Genomic DNA, 22,224 nt, shown 5'->3' on the forward strand with positions numbered 1-22,224 from the left:
CCGGCCCCGCGCCGCCGCAGCTCGGCGGCTCCCCCCGGCTTGGGCGCCCCTTCCCCACGCGCGGGGCCTCTCTGCTGTGCAAAGCCCCCGAGGGCCTCGTGCTGCTTCTCTGCAAAACACAGGCTGGGGGCTGGTACCTGAGCGTCCTTCCCCTCCTTCTGCACGCCGCCCTGCTGCTGCGCTGCCGACCCACGCGCCGCGCTTCGCGCCGCGGGGACGTGGACGCAGGTCGCAGGAACCTCCCGCCTTTGGCTTCCCTTTTGCCGACACGCAAGGACGTGCGCGACTCTGCTAGCGGGGCAGGCACGCACGAAACCGCAGCAGCTGCAGCCCCAGGAGTTTGCAAGATCAGAGCCGGACAGAAAAGCAGCTGCAGGTCTTTAACAGTTAAAGAGTAATGAACAGGATACTGGGAAGGACAAACTGGAGGAATCCGCTATTGTATAATTTCAACTGTGGGAAATGCAGTGGAAATTGTAATATTTCACCTTTTTCAATTTGAATCTCTAATCCAGATTTTGGGATTACATGCTTCAATCAAAACACTTCTCTTTAAAAGAAAAGAAGTCACATTTCAAATAGTTATCAATTACAAGCTGTTCCGACATACCAATAAACTTTATCAACTACAAACCCTTTGCATAAACACGTAAGCAACATAGAAACCTACGGTTCCACTGAATCACAGAATCATAAAAGAGTTTAGCTTGCAAGGGACCTCAGGGGGTCAGTTGGTCTAACCCTCTGCTTAAATTAGGGCTAACTTCAATGCTAGATCAGGGCCTTGTCAGACGTCACTTCTTTTTACATATCACTTAACTCCAATTATTTTTGAAAAAAATTCTATTTCCCTTCTAGTACATGCTGTTACTATGATTAATATGGGACAAAAACATACTCCTAATATAACAGACAAATTCAATAGGATTATAAAAGACATTATAGTTCAGATTTAAATAGTATGGCTAAAACCTCAACAAAAACACCATTAAGCTGACCAGTTGAAAGGAAACATGACCTATTCATAATTTTAAAACTAATAATGGTTTTGCACCTATCAGAAGATTTTCTATCCTTTGTGAACATTGGCTAATAATAATAAGAATATTCTCTTAAACTGTTTGGTTAAGCTGATGAATCACAGTTCTTGCACTCACAGTTCCCTTTGAAAACAGGTTTGTGACTTGGGGATGGACAAAGCCCTTCACTGTGACATGAACAGAAATGACATTCTTGCCACTAAGCATGTTTTAGGACAAATTGGAGATTAGGCCGTAGCCCTTTCAGGGCTTTGTGAGTAAATGATACTTACAGTTGGTTTTCATTTCCTCTGCAGACCGGGATTCTGGAAAGGGGAATATTAAAAGTATTCATTCTATAGGTGAAATTTCACTGATTTTAAGATGAGAGGTTTTCTAAGGTCTGGTATATCCCACACCAGAATTAAAGCTTAGCATATTTTTCTTCACTGTATACCATACACTTCTAGCTGAGCACTCTTGCTTTACTTTCTCCTTGCATTACTCAGAAGTGACCAACCAGTCCTGAAAACTATACAGGTTGAATTTTCTAATCAAGTCAGACTGCGTAAAAACAATAACTTTAGTCCTTTTACGTTTCAATTCATTGCAAAGCACATATAGCAACACAATAACATGCCTAACAAAAGGAAGACACATGCATAACCTATTTACAGGGCAGTAATGTCTCTGCTGCCCATAATCATCTATTATAAGCGGTGATTCCTGTTGAACATATCTCCACTGACCTGCAAACAGATCTACCCTTAGGCTACGGGGAAATCAAACCCCGGTGAGGAAAGTCTAGCGCTCTGTTAACTGAGTTCTAGGCAGCTGGAGAAGCTGCAAATTTCAGGTGTGTGCAAAAAGGAAAATTAACATTATCTGTGGTTTGATGCGCTACCCTACAATGATTTTAACATAAATGAAGATACAGAATGAATGATTACACTCCCTGGGCAGCAGAACCATCACAGAACTCTCAGTCACAACTGGTTACGCTGGCAACACCCCGACAGCACAGAAGTGATCAGTCTTGTTTACTCAGACCTGCTAACACCAAATCGGCCTCAATGCCCCTTTCCTAGTACCTCAACCCAAGCTCATAGCAAAAGGACACATCTGAAAAAAATTTATCCCAATTCTGCCACCATGACCAACTTCCTAACATGAATGTACTGATTGTATACAGAAGTCTTTCATTGTTCTGTATGTATTTAGAACAGTTTCCACCGAAATCTTTTGTGGAAAAGAGCAGAGGGGAGGTGAGAATCAAATGACAGCAGTGAAAAGTTTTAGCTAGATTCTCTAAAACGCTGCTAGCTAATATAAGGGCAAAAGTATCTGAGGGGACTCTGCTTTTCTGCCCTTTTTACAACAGCCTCTTGTTTTGAAATAGTATAGAGAGAATATCCAGAAGTCATGGGTATCAGTATCAGGCATTCTACAGCTGGTTTTGGTTGCCACTCTGCCTTCTTGCTTAAAGCTAAAAACCTTTTTCTCCCCCCTCACCCCCGAGCAGCTGCTCCCAGATGGACAAGATGGTGAGAACTCAGCAATTCCTACAAAAACATGAAAGCTCATGTAATAACAAGTTTTGCTATATGGTTAAGAATTCCCTATCAAATTTTTTTAGTGCTCAGCAAAAATTCCTCCTAATACTTGGAAGTTGTATGCTCCATCCATACTTCATATTTCTAGCACTGAAATACCTCTCCCAGGAGAGACTGATCTTGTCTGTAGAAGGAATTATGGAAACAGCTGAGTTTTAGTCAGGCCAGAAAATATGCATCTTGCAGAAGTATCCAGTTGGGTCAGATGATCGTGACTACTGCAATATCACAATTTTGTTACAGATATTTCAGGGCTGACAGTCTTGCAGTTGACATCATGTGCTGTTAGGAACTATCTTGAACCAAGCACACATTGTGCTAAAAGTTCACCAAAATCTCAGAAACTTCTTACCGGTCTGAAATCTCAACAAAATATCACCTCCCTCTCCATAAAAGCACAAATATGATCCCCCAACAGAAAACCCCTAACGTGCGGGTCTTCTAGAACTTCATCTGGCAACTCCTGGAAGTCAGAAAGCTAGATCTTTTGAAAATAAGCACTCATACAAAAAAGTCCCACTCACATGGGGGTAGTTCATCTATGGAACAAACATCTAGCATAGAAAGGAGGAAGATCTTCCAATACCAAACCTTAAAAGCAGAATTTGAAAGGAAATGTGAAATTGATGTGGACACTCACAGTGGGGGCATGAACATTCCCAGCAGGGTCCCAAAAATTCTACGCTGATGAGATCTTCCTTATTATAACATGTCATACCTTCAAAAGATCAAGCTATGCTCAAGTGAAAGATTTTCAACTGATAGACAGTGACCCCAGGCCATGGAACTGAAATTTGAATCAAATATATAAATTGTTATTAATACTTATCTCTTTTATGGCAAATTTTAAATCACTAGGTCCTGAGAAATGTGCCAAACATTCATGAAAAACTCTCCGAGTTCTGAAAGGAAAGTCCATATTACTATTCCCGTTTTATAGAGGAGGAAACTTAAGCACCCAGTCATAAAGATGCCTGCTTTTACATCTTGCACACATGCTCAGGGCTTAACCAGTAATTAGACCTGGAGTCAGGAGAGACTTTGCCCCCTAGCAATATAGGAAAAGACCCCTGGAGGGTCGGAGTTTTTTGCTTTTAATTTGCTTCTTTCTACAGAAGTACAATCTACTTCCTAGAGTCATTCAGACATTACCAGTGGGTGCTTAAAATAGCGTGGGCCACAGAGGCCAGATCCAGCATCCAGAATTATTCCATCCAACTGGCTGCTTGTGCCTTGGGAGTGGCAAGGAAGAGCACAGCATGCCTTCCTGGCAGCCAAACGCCTCCTGCTGTGTCCAGGCATTTATTGGCACTTCTAGATTAACCGCTGCTGTGTCCAGATGGGACTTGAAAGCGGAATTAGATGCATGAATACTGCTGCATTTGCTTTGGCACTGGCAGCCACCACTTTACATCCAGATGCTTTACAAGAAGTCCTGAAATACAGCATCCAGTACTTAATGCTGAGTAAGTTAGACCACTGTGACCTTACAGAATCCCTTGTAGGCTACAGGCAGTAATGTTTCTCTCCTGCTCACTTTTATGGTGCACTTTCATTCTCGATTTTTTTTTCTTAATAATCTCAAGTCTATCTTCAGGTATTGGAGGGTGTTTTGAGGCTTGTAGAATTCAGAGAGTAGGGAGTATATGTTCTTGTGACCCTTCTGGATTTAATGTCTTCTACAGGAAACTGCACTTAATGACCAAGGAAGTTTTTCAGTACTATATTCCCAAAGGCTCAAGTTAGCATCAGATGTGAGAATATGTTATGGTGAAAAGGACCTGACTGAAGTAAACCAACTAAACAGCCACCATATGAGAATGACTTCTGTTCACTATCAAAATAACAATTTATCAGAGATCCATAGATGCAAATCTTCATATACTGTTGCCATTTGCCAGACTTCACTTCTTCGCATAGCATACGCACCAACTTTTTTGTTGTCAGAAAACAATCACAAACATGAACTCTTTAGTGTATTTCTGTTTAGTTTTGCATCTGTTTATTACATATGCATACAATAAAGGAACAGACAGACAGCTCAGTTCTCTGAGCTGGCTGAACTCACTGATGAGCCACCAAACTCACTCCTCCCTGCTCCAAAAGCAAGCTGAGTTGACTCACTCTATGGCCACATGACTGCTTGTGAAGAGAGAAGGAGTGGGGCAGGACCACATCTTTCAGCAGCAGTCTTGTGTTACACTGGATTAGGTGTAACATGAAACTGCACTTTTAGAGAAAAGTAGATGTGTGATGCAAAGAAAATTAAAAATTGCATGGAAGAGAGTGATTTTTCAACAATAATTCTTTTGAACTAGAAACCTTCTAATCCAAGTTTATCTCCAAAGTTGTGTATCTTTTGTTCTTTTGGCAATATTTGAATTACAATTAATATACTGTTTATTTAAAATACTATTTTTCCTCAGTAGGGGCATTCCATCTCGATCAACTAACTAAAAATGCAAATTAAGGCCCCCACAATGCAGTCTGAACAAGTGCTAGAAATGTTAACAAAGAAAGGAACATTTTACAGAAGTTTCTCAACTTTACTTCTGCTCTCAGCCTTTTTTATTACAGCACAATACCTTCCATCCAGACAACTTGTCATTTACCTTCTGCAGGGAAAGGGGGGGGAACCCCCCCACCTGATTTAACAATCTACCCTGACATTCACCAATCTGCAGCATCCTGTGGCAATGTCTGGGAAATTAATCCTAGCACTAAGGGACCCCTCGCTGAGTATAACCTGCCTTAAACCCTTTCCCATTTAATCCGGAGAGAGCTATTTGCTCAAGCACTTCAAGATGACATCATTTGTTATTTGAGGCCAAAAGCTATGGGTAATTAAGGCTAAAGAAAATGTAATTAAAATGCATAGAGACCCTAGTAACAGATACCACTACAGAACAATAAGATGATGTCTGGAGGAAGGCCAAAATCTTACCATTACGGAAGATGATCGGAAAGCATTTTGTCAATAGCACCTCATTCTACTCGTACTAACGGAAATACACAAACAAAAGAAATTATGAAGGCCGAAGGCATATGGAAATTGAAATCTTTCCGTTTATATGATAGTTACATATTTCAGAGAAAAATTCTAAAACACTTAAGAGCAGATTTATAACAGGATCCACAGTAATTTTACAAGATTGTGCTCAAAAAAGAGAAAGGGCCCTGTCAGGAGTGGCAATTATTGCTGAAAAACCTACCTGCAAGAGCTCATTTTAAACAAGCAAACAAATCTAGACAAAAAAGTCCAAGGTCCTTGATATCTACATTATGGAGGGGAAAAAAAAAAAAAAACAGTCTGGCAAATTTGAAGCAGCCAGATATCAGGATCAAGTCACTTTCTTATTCCGGAAAGAGTAAAACAAATACATAGATAAGAGACTGATCAAACACAATGAACAAGATCTGTTTCACTTATATATAAAATGAATGTACATAAATAATGTTAAGTTAGAATAGATGATTATTATTTGCTTGTAATTAGATAATGCAACAATCACTGAAAACACCACTCCTACTAAAATGTAATTTGTGATAAATCTTATAGCCCAGGACCATACGTTTACAAAGTAAAAAGGGGACCAGTTTCCTCATTTAAACAAAAACATCTACAAAAAAAAGGAGGTTTTGCAGGTAACCTGCTTAAGTTCACAAAAATATCTAGCCATAGCCAACTGCATTTTAAGGGAGATGCCGATGCCTTATTAGAATGCTTCCCTATGACTCTGCCAAAAAGAATTAGAGCAGTTTGCAATTATACTGTCAAACAGCCACATCCTGTAACACAGAATGCGATATCGTTCCACCTTTGAAGTGAGGGAAGTGCACTTCACTATATGCCTTATATCCAAATATCCAGCCAGTAACTTGCAAATATTCTAATCAAGAAAAAAATTGAAGTGGATACTGTCACATTTTGAAATATTTTAAATTGACTGAACATTTTGAAACATAAGAAAATTGTTAGTAAATGTGCAGTATTTAAACAGCACAAAGTAATTTCTATCCTTCTAATGTGGTAAAACAGTGAAAAATGAAATTGCTGGCAGGAATAAGTGTTTCTACATGGCAAACATTTGCATTGTTGACATTGCACTTGTTATCACAGAAGAATTACATTAGCAGATACTGTAGCAGTAGTCATTCTTGTTTTACACTACAAGAGGTAGTTTTTTAAAAATGCCTGGTCATTTTGTCAAATGCTTTGCTGAATTTAGAAAGATTCTGCTACTATTATTTGACTGTGTTGGGCAGCCTTGTAAACATGTATTCCTGAAAGCAGCCTCAATTAATTTAAAGGCAAGATTAAAGAAAGTTGGCTGACAAAAACTGAATTCCTGAATTCTTAAGTTAATAGCTCACTACTAATAAATGTTCAGATTATTAAAAATACTGAGCACCTATCAATTTCCACTGAGTTCAAAGTAAATTACTGCACGTTTAGAACTTTTGAAATCAAATCAGACCCAGTGTCAAGCATTCAGATACATGTACAGTAGCGAGTTAGCCACAAAGTCTGTACTACATAAAACAGGCGGCCACTTCACTTGCTGGCATTCTGTCTGCCTGCAGCCTGCCTCGTGACTGCAGCTTTTGCCCAGACTAACAAAATCCATTTACCAAGACGGACTGCAATCCTAAAATCTAGCCACAAGAGGGCAAAAGCGGCACCGCATTTTTATTTGCATGTGAAATACAGATTATTTCAAGATTTATGAATTTAAAGTCTGATTTAATCTAAAAAGCAAATTGCTTAAAATGCAGCTAGTGTACAGCCTGCCTGTTCTAGTGCAGAATATTTGATTTGCTGTCTTCTTCATTTCCTTACTTTAGCATCATTCGTACAAGCTGCATCCCAACATATTTTGGAGCATTACTGTGATTGATACAACACAATTCTAAATATGAAGAAAGATTGTGAAATCTATCAATAAAAGATATATATGCATTTTCATCTAATATATAAAACATAAATTGGTTGTACATAGATACAAGCCTGTCCCAGAATCTAGGAATTGCATACAGGCAGTTATCACCTTAGAAGCAATAAAATGACATGGAGTGGTAAAATAAAAATCACCGTTAGAAGAGAGAAAAAGGATTAGAGAAAAATAAGATACAATATCTAAATTGATGCAAGGTTACAGATTATTTTTTTAAAAGGTCACAATAAGGTAATGAGTTTGAAACACATACCTACATATGCAATTTAAGAATGGCAAATCCCCCAAATTTTCAAGTGATTAATAACATGAATAATAATGTAAGTAGTTCCATTTATTAGAAGTTAATTTAGAAAATCAGCAAACTTTTGTCCTTACTGCTCCAAACTGCATAAGATTAAGGAAAAGAGTGATAGAATATATTCATTTGGGTTCTCCACCTATCACAGTGGCTGAGGAAAATCTGGTTTAGGAGCAAGGAAAAAAGCCACAAAACCATTTGACTATAGCTCTAAAAACAAGCACTATGTATCCTCCCCCACTTCCAATCCATGTATCCAAATAATAGCATTACATCGGGATTTTGCAAAATGATTCTCTTTGGTCTAAACTAGTTTGAGTTTGCCTTCAGATCATGGAGACAGTTCATCTGTTTCAGATAGCAATTTGGTCAATGCTGAAGTTCATGGTTAGAATAAATTTTTAGGATATTGAGATATAAGTCAAGAGAAGAACATCATTTTAAAACAAATAATTATGTGGCCCAGTGTCCCGATTAGGATCACAGGCACTGGACCTTAATTCAGGAAAGCACTACAAGGATGTTCAAGTGCCACCACAGTCAATGCCTGAAGCTGATATCAACACACTCTTGCCTAAATCGTAGCTGTTGATCCATGCTGACATAACAGCTTGCCAATATCAAAAGGGGGAAGCCTTACCTATTCCACTGGCCAGCTTTTTTGCTGAAACAGTTTTTCACCATCCTAATAAATTTAATCAATATATTGCAAGGTCAAATGAGCGCTGAAGTCATCGCAAGGCAACATGGCTGGGAGAAGAAGAGGAGTTTGTGACTTGACAAAGTCACCCAACAGCTGTAATTAGAATAAGAACCAAGACGACTGTGGCTTTTTCTGATCACAATTCTGTACAAGAGTAGATAAGCAGAGACACTGCAAGACAAAGTATGCAAAACTGGAATGGGACCAGATTTCAGTGTATGCGGTGGCTTCCTCTGACACAGTCTCACCCACTAACATTATCTGGGCTGCCTGTGCCTAAGCAGACAACATAGCATGTGACATATATTACCAAGCTAGCCAAGACAGCTGCGTATCATCAGGCACTACAAGATTAAGATTTTGTTCTATGAAGTACAGAAACTGTAACTGTATTTGAGAAAGTTATGGCCACAATTTAAATCCATACTGGTCAAAGCAGATATAAATGTGATGTTAGAGGTTCTCCTCCACTGTTATTGAATTGCTGATACCTTTAGTTTGGGAAGAGCAAACCAGGCCCAGATGAAGCAAACACTGCAATTTTGTTATTAAACTCTTTGTCCCTCAGTGCTAAGTGCAACACCACTGGCACCTTACAGATGAACCATCCTTCTGGTAACATTTGCTAATTGAGAGCTGGATACCAGGGCTCACGCTATTATTATTCTGCTATTATTCTAGTCCTTCTCTTAAATTGCTTTGTCAGACTTCCGTCACTTGAGACAAGTTCCATTATGAGAGACATTAGGTGCATTTAACTATTTGCCAGATAATAGAGCAAGGTTCTTAGGCATCAATCTGGACAGATTAGTCTAATCTGTTGCTGCTGGAAACCTTGTTTCCAGCAGTAGAGCAGACAATAGTTTCAAATTACCTGCACAAAGATTAAGCCACAGGCAATATATGTTTTGAGGTGAAAAGAAAAACAAAATAAAACTCATGCATTCCCAATACTGTCTTTACCTCAGAGCAGGTAGGTGTCTGAATTCAGCTTCTCATTTCTCCAAAACTAATGGATTTGGGCTCCATGTAAGTTTTTTTTTTTTTTTTTTTTTTGTGAATGGTCTTTTAAGTATTTTTGAATGCAGAGATGCAACAGAAACTCAGTTAGTAATATTTGGTGTTATTGTTATTTCTGAAATCCATGAATAATTAACATTTCAATATTGGATAAAAGTTTGATATTTTCACACCAAAATAGATTGTTTTAGAAGCAAAGTTAAATAACTCAACATTTTATGGTTACTGTAATAATGAAGGTAGTAAATCCATGAAGTTACAGACACAAAAAGGCAATTAGCTCTAATGCAGTTCCATAAATTAATGCAGTTATTTAATAGTGTTCTGCAGGAAATAAAAGTGATTTTTATTTACACTTACAACTCATCTTCCCAAATATCAACTAAGGACTAAAGTCTGATCATCTCTCCCATTGAATTTTTGCTATTTTTTTTTCTTCTATCAACCCCCTTCCTCCCCAAACTTAATTAGTTTTACATTTTATTCTATAGGACAGCAGATACGACAGATACAAGCACTGAGAAAGAAAGAGCAATTCTTTTGTTCATGATGCAACAGGATGATGTATCTGGTAAAATCCCAAACAAACTGCATTTCCAAATAAATTGCAAACAGTCAGCAAAGACGCACTAAATCATCTATTATTGAGATGTAAAATACAGACACTCTACTTTTGAAGAACTTTTCAATTGAAAAAAAAGCAGAGCATATTTTAGAAGAGGTGTAGGATTTAAGAACTGTCTGGAAGTAGTACAGACAGGCCTTTAAAATTTTAATGCCTACCTCTAGAGACTATACTACATTGAGCAAAAAAGTTTTTTTTTTAAATCATTGAACAAGAAAGGGCAAGTGAAGAACACATTTAACTATTTGCACTATAAAACACTGGAGGAATTTATGGGATTCCTTTTTCCTTTTTTGCTATTTACATCTAACCTATATTATTAATGACTTTCATGTCCCCATTAACATAACTGACTCCACAGAAACTGAGTGTCAGAGACTGAAAGTGAGTCAGCCTGGTAGCTATGGTACGTACCTTAGAGAACTGGGCTCAAATTCTTCCTCCAGCAAACATCTAAGCATTTTATACAAAGCAAAACTGTTTCCAACAGAAATCTGGAAACCAACACCAGAATACCTAAGAGCTCAGTGGCTAGGCATTTCTTCAAGGCAGGATAGTTAGTCTGAGATCAGTACTCTGAATTATAGATAAAAAGCATGCAAGTGTCATAAGCACTCACATCATTTCTTTTCCCTAGTTTTCAGAATCTTGCCCTATGATTGTTTGTTTTTCAGTCTTTTATGATAAGAAACATTTTCTTTGCATCAAATAAAATGATTCAGGTCAATATTTTGACTATTATAAATGTAGTTTCGGTTCAAAATAAAATTTATCTTTCAAGTAAATCAAGTGGGAAAACTCAGTTAAAGTCTTCTGCTTAAGTTCTTTATTTTAGGATTTATTGGTTGCTACAGATGGAAACTTCAGTTAAAGTTAGTGCTTCTGCTGAACCATCAGCTTGACACAAAATCAGTTTCTGCTATCAGGGTTTCTGTATATCTGGGTCGATGTAGAACACATCTCAAGTAAGTAACATGAGCTGAGTTCTCACTGAAGGACATTAGCACTTCAAGCAAGGAACAAGGAACAGTGTATACCCACACTCGCACTGCTTTCCTATGTCAGGGCCACAAAGGGTTGTTTTTTTGTATGAGGCTGTCCTTATGCATATTGACTTCAGGTTGACTACCTAATATTGACTTTCATACACACTTTGATAAAAATAGTCAAACACCATAAAATTAATGGAAGTTATCTGGATATCTGGTCTGGTCCCAACTGATTAGATCCTGTCTCTCATTAAAAGATATTTCTCATTTTCTCTCATTAAAAGATATTGAGGGCAATTTCTGTAACTGGAATGTTTATACTGACGAAACAGGAGATATCTAATTGCAGTACTAAATAGGCAAATATTATCCTAAGTATAAATGAATTAATATGATGTAAAAAGGATCAGTTTTAACCCTCTTTTAACCAAGCAATTGCTGAAACTGAAAATAGTCACTTAAATACTTCCGCTTGAGATGAAATAGTTTACACAAAGAACAATTTTAAGAAAATGATAGCACAATTATTTTATAAGCTATTTAAATTCCAATGTAATGCACAATCTCTTGCATATCATATATTTTAGACTTTAATCTGAATTTTTTAAAACTATGAAGTTTTGTTGTCTTCAATTAAGCTGTAATAATACATAGTAGCTGAAAATATTGTGCACTATTATTTTTTTTCCCCAAACTGCAAAAATACCTAAACTTTTCTGAAAATATTTATTAAAATATATGGGAAAAGTTTACTTTTTCCACAGAAAGATTATAATAATACTTCAAATATTTACAGTTTATTTGAATGAAAACGAAAATCTTTCAAATCTAGGGATAAAAAACATAGAATTAATACCATTACTTAATACAAATTATGAAAATTTCAGTAATTCTTCATGTTCTGTTGTAGTAGCTTAATGGCAAACCATTCTTCTTCCTAGTCTAGCAGGCTGGAGGTGAAAGTATTTTTCACCATTAGAAACTGAGATTCTCGGTGTGATCTTTTCAGTTTTGCACGACGGTTCTGGAACCAGATCTAAAATTGAAATAAAAAGCATGCTTTTCAGAAATACAGCACAGTAAGCAGGATAAAAAAATATTTACACACTTCTATAGTATTCTACAAAATGCCAGTAGTTTGGAAGTTCAATACAAATTTAAAATTTGCAGATGATAGCATATAACTTGTAATAATTTTAGTAACACCACAGACTACAGAACAATAGAGTATTTCCCAGCTTTTCTGGAAAGTGAGGACCAGCTTCACTGTAATTAACAATAAAACTAGTATCAATTTCAGCGACACCAAATCAGACCCTGGAAGACCCTGAGTATCTGGAATTCACACATGAGTCAGTAGAACTTAAGGTGTTACTTCTTGAGCTGCTGAATTAATTGCAGCATAAAGCTTAATATCAACTGCAATCAGACGTGCATCAAAAGCTTAGTGAGTACCAAGGCCCGGCCCAAAATCTAATGAAACATATGGTATGCTTCTTATCACATTTGATTAGTTGAAAAATCAGTAATTGAAAAACCTGAGTAGATAGTGCTTTTCACAAAAGACACAGGCTCAAACATTGGTTAAAAAAAAAAAAAAAGAATTTAACATTCTATGTTTAATGCTCAGTGGTTTAATGCTCTACTGTCAATCTCACCAAATACTTATACATTCATACAAATTATTTCAATACTGGTTTCAACTTTGGTTTTCAGACATGGTGAAAAGCATAATGTAAACACGGTTTTAAAACCTGGAAGCAAATGAAGAAGTTCTGCACATTACAACTGGAGGTGAAAAAAAGCAAAGATCATGGAAATATTACAGTGATGAATGCCATATCAATACTATGGAAGAAGGCTTATGACTTGGGAAGGAATTCAGTGGCTTCCATTTTAGATATCACTGAAGGCATATCATATGAATAAATTAATATTATTTTAATTTGTGATTCTTAAAGTTATCGCTACTGTCCATCTATCTACTTATATCACTGAAGAGTACATATAGATGGAATTACAAAAGTGTTCAAATAACTTTTTTTTTTTAATTACCTGAATCCTGTCTTCATCTAAATCTAATTTGCGAGCTAGTTCTTCTCTAATGTCAATGCCAGGGTAGGAGTTCATTTTAAAAACATTTTCCAAAACTTCAATCTGAGGAGATTAAAACACACTTGTTGAATAGTTATTACTACCTTTGTAGGAGGGGGGAAAAAAAAGGAAAAAAAAAGAAACAAAACACACTTTAGTTAGTTCAATAGGAGACTTCTGAACAGTGTCTGGACAATTCTGATTGTGCATTTACACTAGTGCCTAACTACATTTCTTTACGCAGATTTATATAGCACTGAATTAGCCAGCTGTTACAGGCTTCTACCAACATTTTACTAAATTATATTGTTTTATTTAAAAGGTAACAGAATCCCTACCTGGTTTCTAGTGAAAGCAGTTCTTGGTCTTCTACCCCTGTACCAGCTCAATTCTCGTTTGAAAGATAACCTTTCAGTGACTGAAAAATATTTTTCACATTTCAAAACTTTTTCCTCTTGCATTGCATTATTGTTAGCATGAAATAATGAGTTTTCATAGGAAACAGGGATTTGCATATGAGGATTGCTGTCTTCACGTAAAACTAGAAAAAGCAAGCAACAAAAAATTTACTGGTTTTCAGTAGAAATATGACAATATATACATTTTTAAAGGAGTAAAAGCTTAAGATATTACAAAACTGACTGTTTACTTACCCAGGTTGGTGCATGTATCCATCCACGGTCTGTGAGGTTTCACAGCTGGAATGACATCTTTTTTCTGCTCCAATCCCAAAATACTTTCAATGGAAAATGAGCACTGTGCGGTTTTGTTTTCTACAAAACCAGACACTTTCTGAAGATTCTGAGACACCGATGTATTAGCAGGACACAGCGATGTACTTGCCATGCTTTCACCTTCAGCCAGCATACCATCTATACTGTACTTGCATTTCTCTGCAAGTCCTCCTTATAGCTATGTTGACAAGGGGGTTGGATTTGCAACGTCATTAATTAAAATCTTTTATTAGAAAGTTTTAGCATGTCAATGAAAACTCTCCCACCAAGAGGCACGAGGAGTTAATTGTTTATTTGTTTGCAAGTAATTAGCAACTAATGGTGACACTAGGGGGGCCACCAAGAGGGACAAAAAGTGTTATCTCTCCTAACCAGAACATCGACTTAACTTTCTCAACAGAAGCCATGCACAAATATAGTACTTCTCTTTTATTTGAAATCATTAATGTATAAAATCAATTTTTTAAAAAACTTTATACTCTAATGGACTCCGCTTACCTAAACATAGCAGCGTGATAGGAAACCAGTCAAGTAATAAGTAATCTCATTTAAGTGAATTTCCTTCCAAGGAAATTTAAAAAATAATCTCTTAATGCTATTAGGGTAATCCCAACGAAAATGCCTCTGTTTTTTCATATGCATATGTAATGGTGAACGTGGTCAATAAAACAATAGCTTTTGGCATAAGGCACTGTGCAGTGGGTTGGCAATGTTGTCAAAGCTCAGTGTAATTGCCTTCCAAGTGCATGGATTAGTTAACAGGAACAGTTGCACCAACTATTTTAAATAATTCATGCACTCATTTTTCCTATTAAAATAGCTTTGTTGCAGCTTTTTTGAAAGAAATATATGTGAAATTTCCTTAATATTCTTTACAATGTACATGCAAAACTTGAAGTAAAACAGTACACTCTAATTTACTGATTTAAAAACCTCAAGATCCTTTTACTACTAGAGGTTCCTCCTCATTTCTCCTAAGTGGGTTTATAACCAAGAGAAATTTATTTAAATCCTATAGAGATAGCATGCAAAATGACCAAAAAAAGATGAGTAAGGGGGAAAAATGAGGTAAAGCGTACATTATGAAGTTCAGAGTCTGAACCCAACATTCTGATTTTGTTCATTACAAAGAAAGTACCAGCTATAACATTCTTACATTCAGGTTCACCTCTCGGCCACAGAGCAATTCACACATGTTCAAAACTAGCTTTTGATTTAGGACAACCTCTTTACAGAGTTCTCCCCTTTTCTTATTTTAGACAGGACTTTATTTGATAACATGCAAAAATGAAAGCAGAATGTTTTAATTTCAGGATGCAAATTTTGTACCTCTTCGATAAAACTTTGAATCTGCAGCATATTAAGTAGGACATACTTTTAGAGGGAAAAATCTGGCCTTCTTCACATTCTCCCATTTTGTCACTTTCTCAAAGTGGTTTATTCTGTGTAATGAATCACATTCACATGGCTAAAAAACTAATATTCAGGAACTAAACACCAACTCCACTTTGAATTTTTGTACATTCACAAAAAAACAAGACTAATCTTTAGGAACAGAAAGAAGTAGGAAAACTACTAGAGAAATAGCACAGTATGGAATAGATGACAGTGCTGAGCAAGATTCTACAGAGAGAGTACACTCATATATAACTTTATGTGGAAGGATGCTCAGCCGGAGAACGTTGACTTACTCAGACTGATTTTGTGTTGTGCAATGAGACTGTTGCCAAACTGAACTATCAGAACAAGTAACAATTTAAGAAGGGATCTTACCAAAGGCACCTTATCAGCACACATCAGTGGGTCTTGAAGTGGCATCAGAATAACTCCACAATAACTGCCTGGAAGTTAAGGTCCAGCTATCATTTAACAGCCTAAGCAATAAACTGTAGCATGAAAAAAAGTGATAAAGATCAGTGTACGAAACTGACTGTTGCTCATTGGCCAATGAAACCCAGTCTGATGATATCAACTTTGACACAGTCACGCATAAATATCACAGAGACATCTGGGAGTAAGACTGCCTTTGTATCTATTTGATGAAAACACTCCAGTTCTCTGCTTGAGCAGAAAGCTTTCAAACTGTGCGAGCTTCCAGATTAAGTTGCTAAAGTGCTGCCTTAGAAGCCCAAATCAGTTTATGTTCAATAAAAGATCTGTAGCAGAATGTCAAAACTGAGAATGGCAAGAATGCATTGACAGTGCTTCATGTGTGTCTTCTGTACTACGCTAATGCTAATGCTATTTTATGAACCCCTATGCAGACAAAACACCACCCATGGCAAAAACAATTTGTGGATCATAGGTTTCAGAGGGTAAGGCAGTGTTGCATCTGACAAAAAGAAATGCATACCTGACAAAATCTCTCAGATTCCCCTTAACACATGAACCTTCCTTTCTTCAGGAAACCCAGTGCAAGTTTCCAGAAAACTGCAGAGCAGTTGACATACTTTTCCTAGCTGGAAAATCCAGAAATGCCCAGATCAAAATTTTATGGAACTTTCACTACTCACAGGAGCCTTTAACACATATTTTGGTAGCCTCAGGAAAAGCCTCTTCTGCCCAGGAAGTTCCATCAGTTTCATGATGGAATACGTGGTGAACTAAAGGTCAGTGGAGTCCTACCGATCTCTTCCTGTGACGGACAGTGTCAAGCAATGGCCTTACAGCCCTTTATGCTTCACTGCAGCTGTTCCCAACATGGCAACCTATGACCTTAGTTAACACCAAAAGGATTCCTCTTCTTGACTGCAAACAGTTATTTTGCATATGCAGACTGCACAACAGGCATTAAAGTTACTGAAGAGAATGTAAAAACTCTTGTATACATGTGATTGTGTAATAGCGATCATTCCAAGCAAAGTCTTCAGCTGTTAGTAGATCAATTTGCTGCCTGTACAGCTATACATGGACTAACAGTTAAAAAAAAAAAAAAAAGCCAAAAAACCCCCAAAGCCCAAACATATCAAGAAAACAACGCATCACCTATTCTGAACTTTGAGCTGCTTACAGATTTCTGTCTTGAAAAGGTTTCATATAAGCATGATCACTGATGGAGAGACAGTCTGTTGAATCCAGAAACTAATGTGGACTTTAAAAATACAAAAACTCTTAGTGATTTTAATACAAACAGCTGGTTTCCAAATACAGACAACTACTTATTTTTTTAAAAAAGCTGAAAAATAAAAACACACAAGCACTGATACAAAAGCCTTTCAGAAAAATATTTATTCCATTTGAATGAATACAAATGAAATTAATCTCAGCCTCATGGTTGAGACTGGGATAACCACATGGACCAAGTCCCAGAGTGGTAACTACCTTTATAAGTGATCTCTTCAACGAGCTACCAAGAACTATCAGGAGAGGCATATGCAGTGTTAGAGAAATATTTATGAGACACACTTAATCGCTCCAAAGCTAACCATTAAGTTGACCAAATATTTATAATTTATTTTTGGACTTTCTGAGATTGTGGAGGATGAAGAAAACCTTCAGTAGGGTATTCTGATTTCAGCTCCCACTTGGAGACACTCATCATCTTTCAGTTTTGTTTTTTTTCCCCCCCACGACTTTTCAGGGAAAAGAGATTGTGGTAGCTCTCAAAAAGAATCTTCACAGAATATACCAAAACCCAGATATATAAATTTGTTAGGCACAGGTTGGAAAATAATCAAATAGTGCCATCTGGTGTTTATACTTGCCCAGCCACTAAGTTTTTTCAACAATGAACATTCAAATAACTGAATAAGAAACTGTGCTACTATTAAAATATTCATATTACATTAATTTGCTTAATGCTGAATTGATTCACACCCAGAGACAACAATGCAGTAACTGAAACATATCAACATTGTTTTTAAACTGAGTTCACAGCAGCAACTGATTATAGGAACTGGAAGTACCAATTCAGAAGTTCACAAAATAGACGTATGGACACACCATACTTTTTAATTTCTGATGAATTCAGTGAAATTGAAACACCATATTTCTAAGAGACTTTTATAATGTTAATGCAGCTCCACATAACTGGTTATAAAATTTTCACAAGATAAGAGAAATTATTCTAAAGATAACAAGTCTATTTTATACCAAAACTATATACATGTAGAGATATATCTACCAGGAAGCCTGGCTGAAAGTCTAACATTCAAAGTTCGCAATATTTCTATGAAGAGAAGCAACTAAGAGTTGCTTAGTTATATTAAAAAAATTACTTGTCATCAATACAAAAAAAAGGTCAAACCTTTCTGTAAAAAAAAAGAAAAAACAAAAATGAAAATACATTTTCATGGAACAGAAAGGTTACAGTGTTTTAGATCTAAGAATACCTGGCAATAAAGAACCAGACTCAGTTTCTGGGAATTTCTACTAAAAGCGTAAATACAGCTTGAGGTTTCACTAAAAATGACATCCCCTTTTATTGTTCATTTCTAATGAGCCAAGATTTCACCTGCAAGCCATATGAAATTATCAGAAGAGTTTTAAATAAATACCTTTGAGCAAATAAATACCAGAGCAATACAACAAACATTAGGTTGAAAATCCTGAGTAATCAACAATAGAAAAAATTACTTCTCCTTGGATACACAGATCCTCTCCTTTTACAGCATGCCATGGCTGATGAGGCAGCTAACTTTAATCTCCCTTTCTGGTGTTTTTTGCTGAGGGACAGTAGAGTCCATCTGTTGAGTGGATGGAGCTCTTGTCCTTTAGAGAAGTGAAGCCTCTAAGGACTCTCATTATACCAGCTGAAGTGACCACATGAAGAGTTCTTGGTGGCTTCCATCTAAAACCCCACTGCTCACTGTCGCTACCTATTACCATTGTCACCTATTGCTACTCCACGGCCAAGTCACCTTTTGCAATAGCCTGTGCAGTATCTTTGGCTTTTTAGAAAAGGGCTAAATGGCATATATAATCTTTCTTGATTACTTATCGCACAGAAAAATTGCCTTTCATCTCACCTTTCCCTCAGTTCCTTTACCCAACTGCAGCAGTATCTCACTACCACAGACATTCCACACAGGGCTCCCTTCCCGATACATTTTGAATGCAAATACAAAGGTTATAGCCAAAGCCAACTCCAAAACTTAGTGTGGGTTTTTGTTTTTAAAGGTAAGAATGCCTCAAAATTGTTAACACCTATTTTCTCAAAAAAACAATTAAAAGCAGTTAATTATTTCTTGGCTGAGGTAAAAGCTATTTTAATCCAGGAGGATTAAATGAACACAAATAAATTAAAGGTAAGTCCAAGGGTGGCACTAGCAAAAGTCCGAGAAAGTGTGTGTAAATGCAAATAAGGCTTACCTTATCCATACAGCCACTTTCACCCTCCAGCAGAGGCAAATGTTCACTCCATTAGGGGACCCATCTGAAGTGCTCTAAAGAGCTGTTGGCTGCTCTTCTCCCTGATTGCACAGTGCCAAGTGTCAGTTCATCACATTCTTCAGGTTTCCTAAGAATCATTTATACAAAGAAGAAAAAAAGAATCACACAGACTAACAAAAATACGTACATCACTGGAAGAGGTTAACACTAGAAAACACCGATTAGTGGGTTCAGAGGAATTCTTAAATTTATTATCATCCAAACTCCTCTACTGCTGTCAAACTTGCATCCCAAATAAAACTTTCTGATGCCTTCTAACACTTGTAAAAACGTACACGAAGAATAAGAACAGGACTAGTAAGGCATTACAGAGTGTTTCTATGTAATGGATTTACTTAAAAATCCTGACTACTAATTAAAAGAAGCTGCATTATATTACAGAACTATGAAAAAGGCCCCCACTTGCTACTAAAGCCAGTGGCAACTGAATCAAGACACATTTTTATGCTGCATGCCAGTGGAGACACCAAAGTACATTTCTACATATTAAAGACATGTTAGCGCTTTTTTTAAATGAAATATTTAATTCTCTGATTTAAGAGCTGTTCTTCTCAACTCACAGCAACTAAACAAATGCATTTTTCTTCTGCCACTTAATGATGTAAAAATACAAAGGCAACAAGAACAACTCTGTTTAAAGTTACTTGCTACCATCTTTAATTCTGCTAAGGAAATGTATTTTATATATAGTATAAAACAGACAGCATTTCTTACAGGAGACAGCTGTAAAAATCGGTCACAAGTTAACTGATCTCAAAACCAGAAAATTAGGCAAATATATAAGTCATGAGACAATGCTAGCGTTGTGTCATGCAATTATGAATCCAATCATAGCTCAACAAGTAATATTTTAATACAGAAGACCAAACAAGAAGATATAAGACTTAATCTTTAAAATACCTTGTAAGATAATTCTATTATCGCCCTCATGTGACAGGGAAAGAGCAGTGACAGTGAAGTAGTGTGACTTGCCTCAGGCCACATGAGTCACCAGCTGAGCTGGTAAACGAACTGACTGAACTGAGTTGTAACTTTAAGAATTCCTCACCACTCTTAAAAAAAAAAATAAAATCAAAACGTTTTAATTGTTTACAATCTAATGTCAGCCTTTTCCTTCATCTGCTTTTAAAAGTAAAATGTAATCTTATACAAACATAAAAGAAGGTCTTCATAATAAGACTGTACAATAGTTAATCATTTACTCCACTGGCTAATTTAGCATACTTTCTAATCTGGTTTTATACTAAGTTCACCCAGCCACAAAAGGTAAAAACAGCAAGGAAACAGAGGCAAGAGCCTCTTCTTTTTATCCCTAATAATAAATGTATCTAAAATGTTACCAATTTTCTATTAAAATGTGGAAGTGAAATATCATCATGTAATTTCATAGGATTGAACTAGCTCCTAAATTCAAATATACTGTAAGTTTTTTTTCTTCTGTTAGGTATTTATACAGCATCTTACTTGACACGTAGCATATTTTCACCTGTTTTTAAGCAAGTGAAACTTTAGGTATTCTTAATTAACAATTTGTACAGACTGCTCTATCCTTAAAATATAAATTGCTTAATCTACAAGAATAATTTAAAGTACAATAATGGGGATCAAAACATCCTAGTCTCAGAGCTGTACAAAGGGCAATTTAAGAATATGCTATTTTTTAAACAGTGCACAATGATAATTTAAATTATTTGAATTTCAATTCAAATAAGCCCTCACAGTAGTCTTAGCCATTTAGAATTGGCCACCAGTCTGTAGCAGTAAGTCCATCCAGTCTAAGAAAGCATGGAGCCCATTAGGACTGATTACACTCTTCTTCTGAAGGAGAAAGATCATGCTCTGTAAGGTGTATTTTTTTCTGTTCAAGACTCATTCAAGGAGCAGCAGGTCCTCAGCTGAAACTGTGACTTCATAACAAAAAATACTAAGTATTTATGGATAGAAATAAATCCTTTCTTGCTAAAAGCCCTGATTGGTGGTGGAAGAGGATGAGACACAGATAAGAGGGGACTTCTCAAAAAGGGGTGTTCCTGGCGCTCAGGAGAGCACAAAAGACAGTTCTACCACAACAGGACTACAATAGCATTATTCTGCCCCCCCAAATAATCTTTTTCTTTTTGGGGGGGGGGAGGAAAACGGTATCAAACAGTAAAAAAGACAAAATTCCGCTGGCTATAGCGGGGCTAGAAGGATGTACTGACTTAACACACAACGCCTGTAACTGCAAACTCAAAAAAGAAAAAAAAAAAAAAAAGAAAAAAGCGTTTTCCCAGCAGCTTTGCCTGACAACCACATCCGGCCGCGGCTGCAGGCCCGCACAGCTCGACACCTCGGCTCGGAGACGGCCCTGCGCCAGCGCTCCTGACTCACCTGCCCGGCCTCGGGGCAGCCCAGGCGCACCGGGCGACACGGCGAGCTGCCGAGGCGCGAGGGGAGCCGAAGCCCCCTCTCCTCCGTCCCCCATTCGACTGGCGGGGGCGGGAGGCGACGCAGCGCTCTCCCTTCCCCTCAGCGGACAGGGGCTCAGCTTGCGACAGGCGCTGAGGCAAAGAGCCGCAGCGCGACCGTTAACGGCCCGTCCGCCACCCCCCGCGCGAAGCGAAAGAGCGGGACGAGGAGAAAAACCCTCGCGCCCACGCACGAGCGCGACGCACCCCACCGCACCCCCCCCCACGCATACGGGCAAACTGACGCACCCGCCAACCAGTAAGAAGCTGGGCAAGCTGAGGCGGAGGAACCAATAGAAAGGGCAGGCGGGGAGCGGGGGGCGGGACATCCGG

The 22,224-nt window shown here is 37.5% G+C and overlaps 1 protein-coding gene across 7 annotated transcripts; it reads right to left on the bottom strand.

Moving 5' to 3' along the window:
* Nucleotides 1–9,897: 9,897 nt before the first annotated feature.
* HESX1 (HESX homeobox 1) lies at nucleotides 9,898–22,105 on the bottom strand. 7 transcript variants are annotated; one of them, XM_026078893.1, is made up of 7 exons: nucleotides 21,815–22,105; nucleotides 19,364–19,511; nucleotides 15,827–15,894; nucleotides 13,973–14,231; nucleotides 13,658–13,860; nucleotides 13,281–13,382; nucleotides 12,004–12,261 (listed from the first exon to the last, which is right to left on the bottom strand). In XM_026078893.1, the coding sequence occupies exons 4-7, from the start codon at nucleotides 14,184–14,186 to the stop codon at nucleotides 12,163–12,165; spliced, it is 618 nt and encodes a 205-aa protein (XP_025934678.1). In that variant the 5' UTR covers nucleotides 14,187–14,231; nucleotides 15,827–15,894; nucleotides 19,364–19,511; nucleotides 21,815–22,105; the 3' UTR covers nucleotides 12,004–12,162. The 7 variants fall into 7 exon arrangements, with proteins under 7 accessions (XP_025934675.1, XP_025934681.1, XP_025934678.1 ...); XM_026078895.1 differs by lacking the exon at nucleotides 15,827–15,894; XM_026078894.1 differs by having other exon boundaries at nucleotides 13,973–15,894.
* Between the last annotated feature and the right edge of the window lie 119 nt (nucleotides 22,106–22,224).

This window comes from Apteryx rowi, unplaced genomic scaffold (genome assembly GCF_003343035.1).
Source record: "Apteryx rowi isolate R43461 unplaced genomic scaffold, aptRow1 scaffold_49, whole genome shotgun sequence".
In the NCBI taxonomy this organism is placed as follows: Eukaryota; Metazoa; Chordata; class Aves; order Apterygiformes; family Apterygidae; genus Apteryx; species Apteryx rowi.

Coding starts and splice junctions, on each gene's coding strand:
- HESX1 (XM_026078890.1), bottom strand. CDS start 14,186: ATGCTGGCTGAAGGTGAAAGCATGGCAAGTACATCGCTGTGTCCTGCT. Junction 13,861..13,972: donor GGATACATGCACCAACCTGG/GTAAGTAAACAG, acceptor TGCTTTTTCTAG/TTTTACGTGAAGACAGCAAT. Junction 12,262..13,280: donor TAGATGAAGACAGGATTCAG/GTAATTAAAAAA, acceptor TTTCAATTTTAG/ATCTGGTTCCAGAACCGTCG.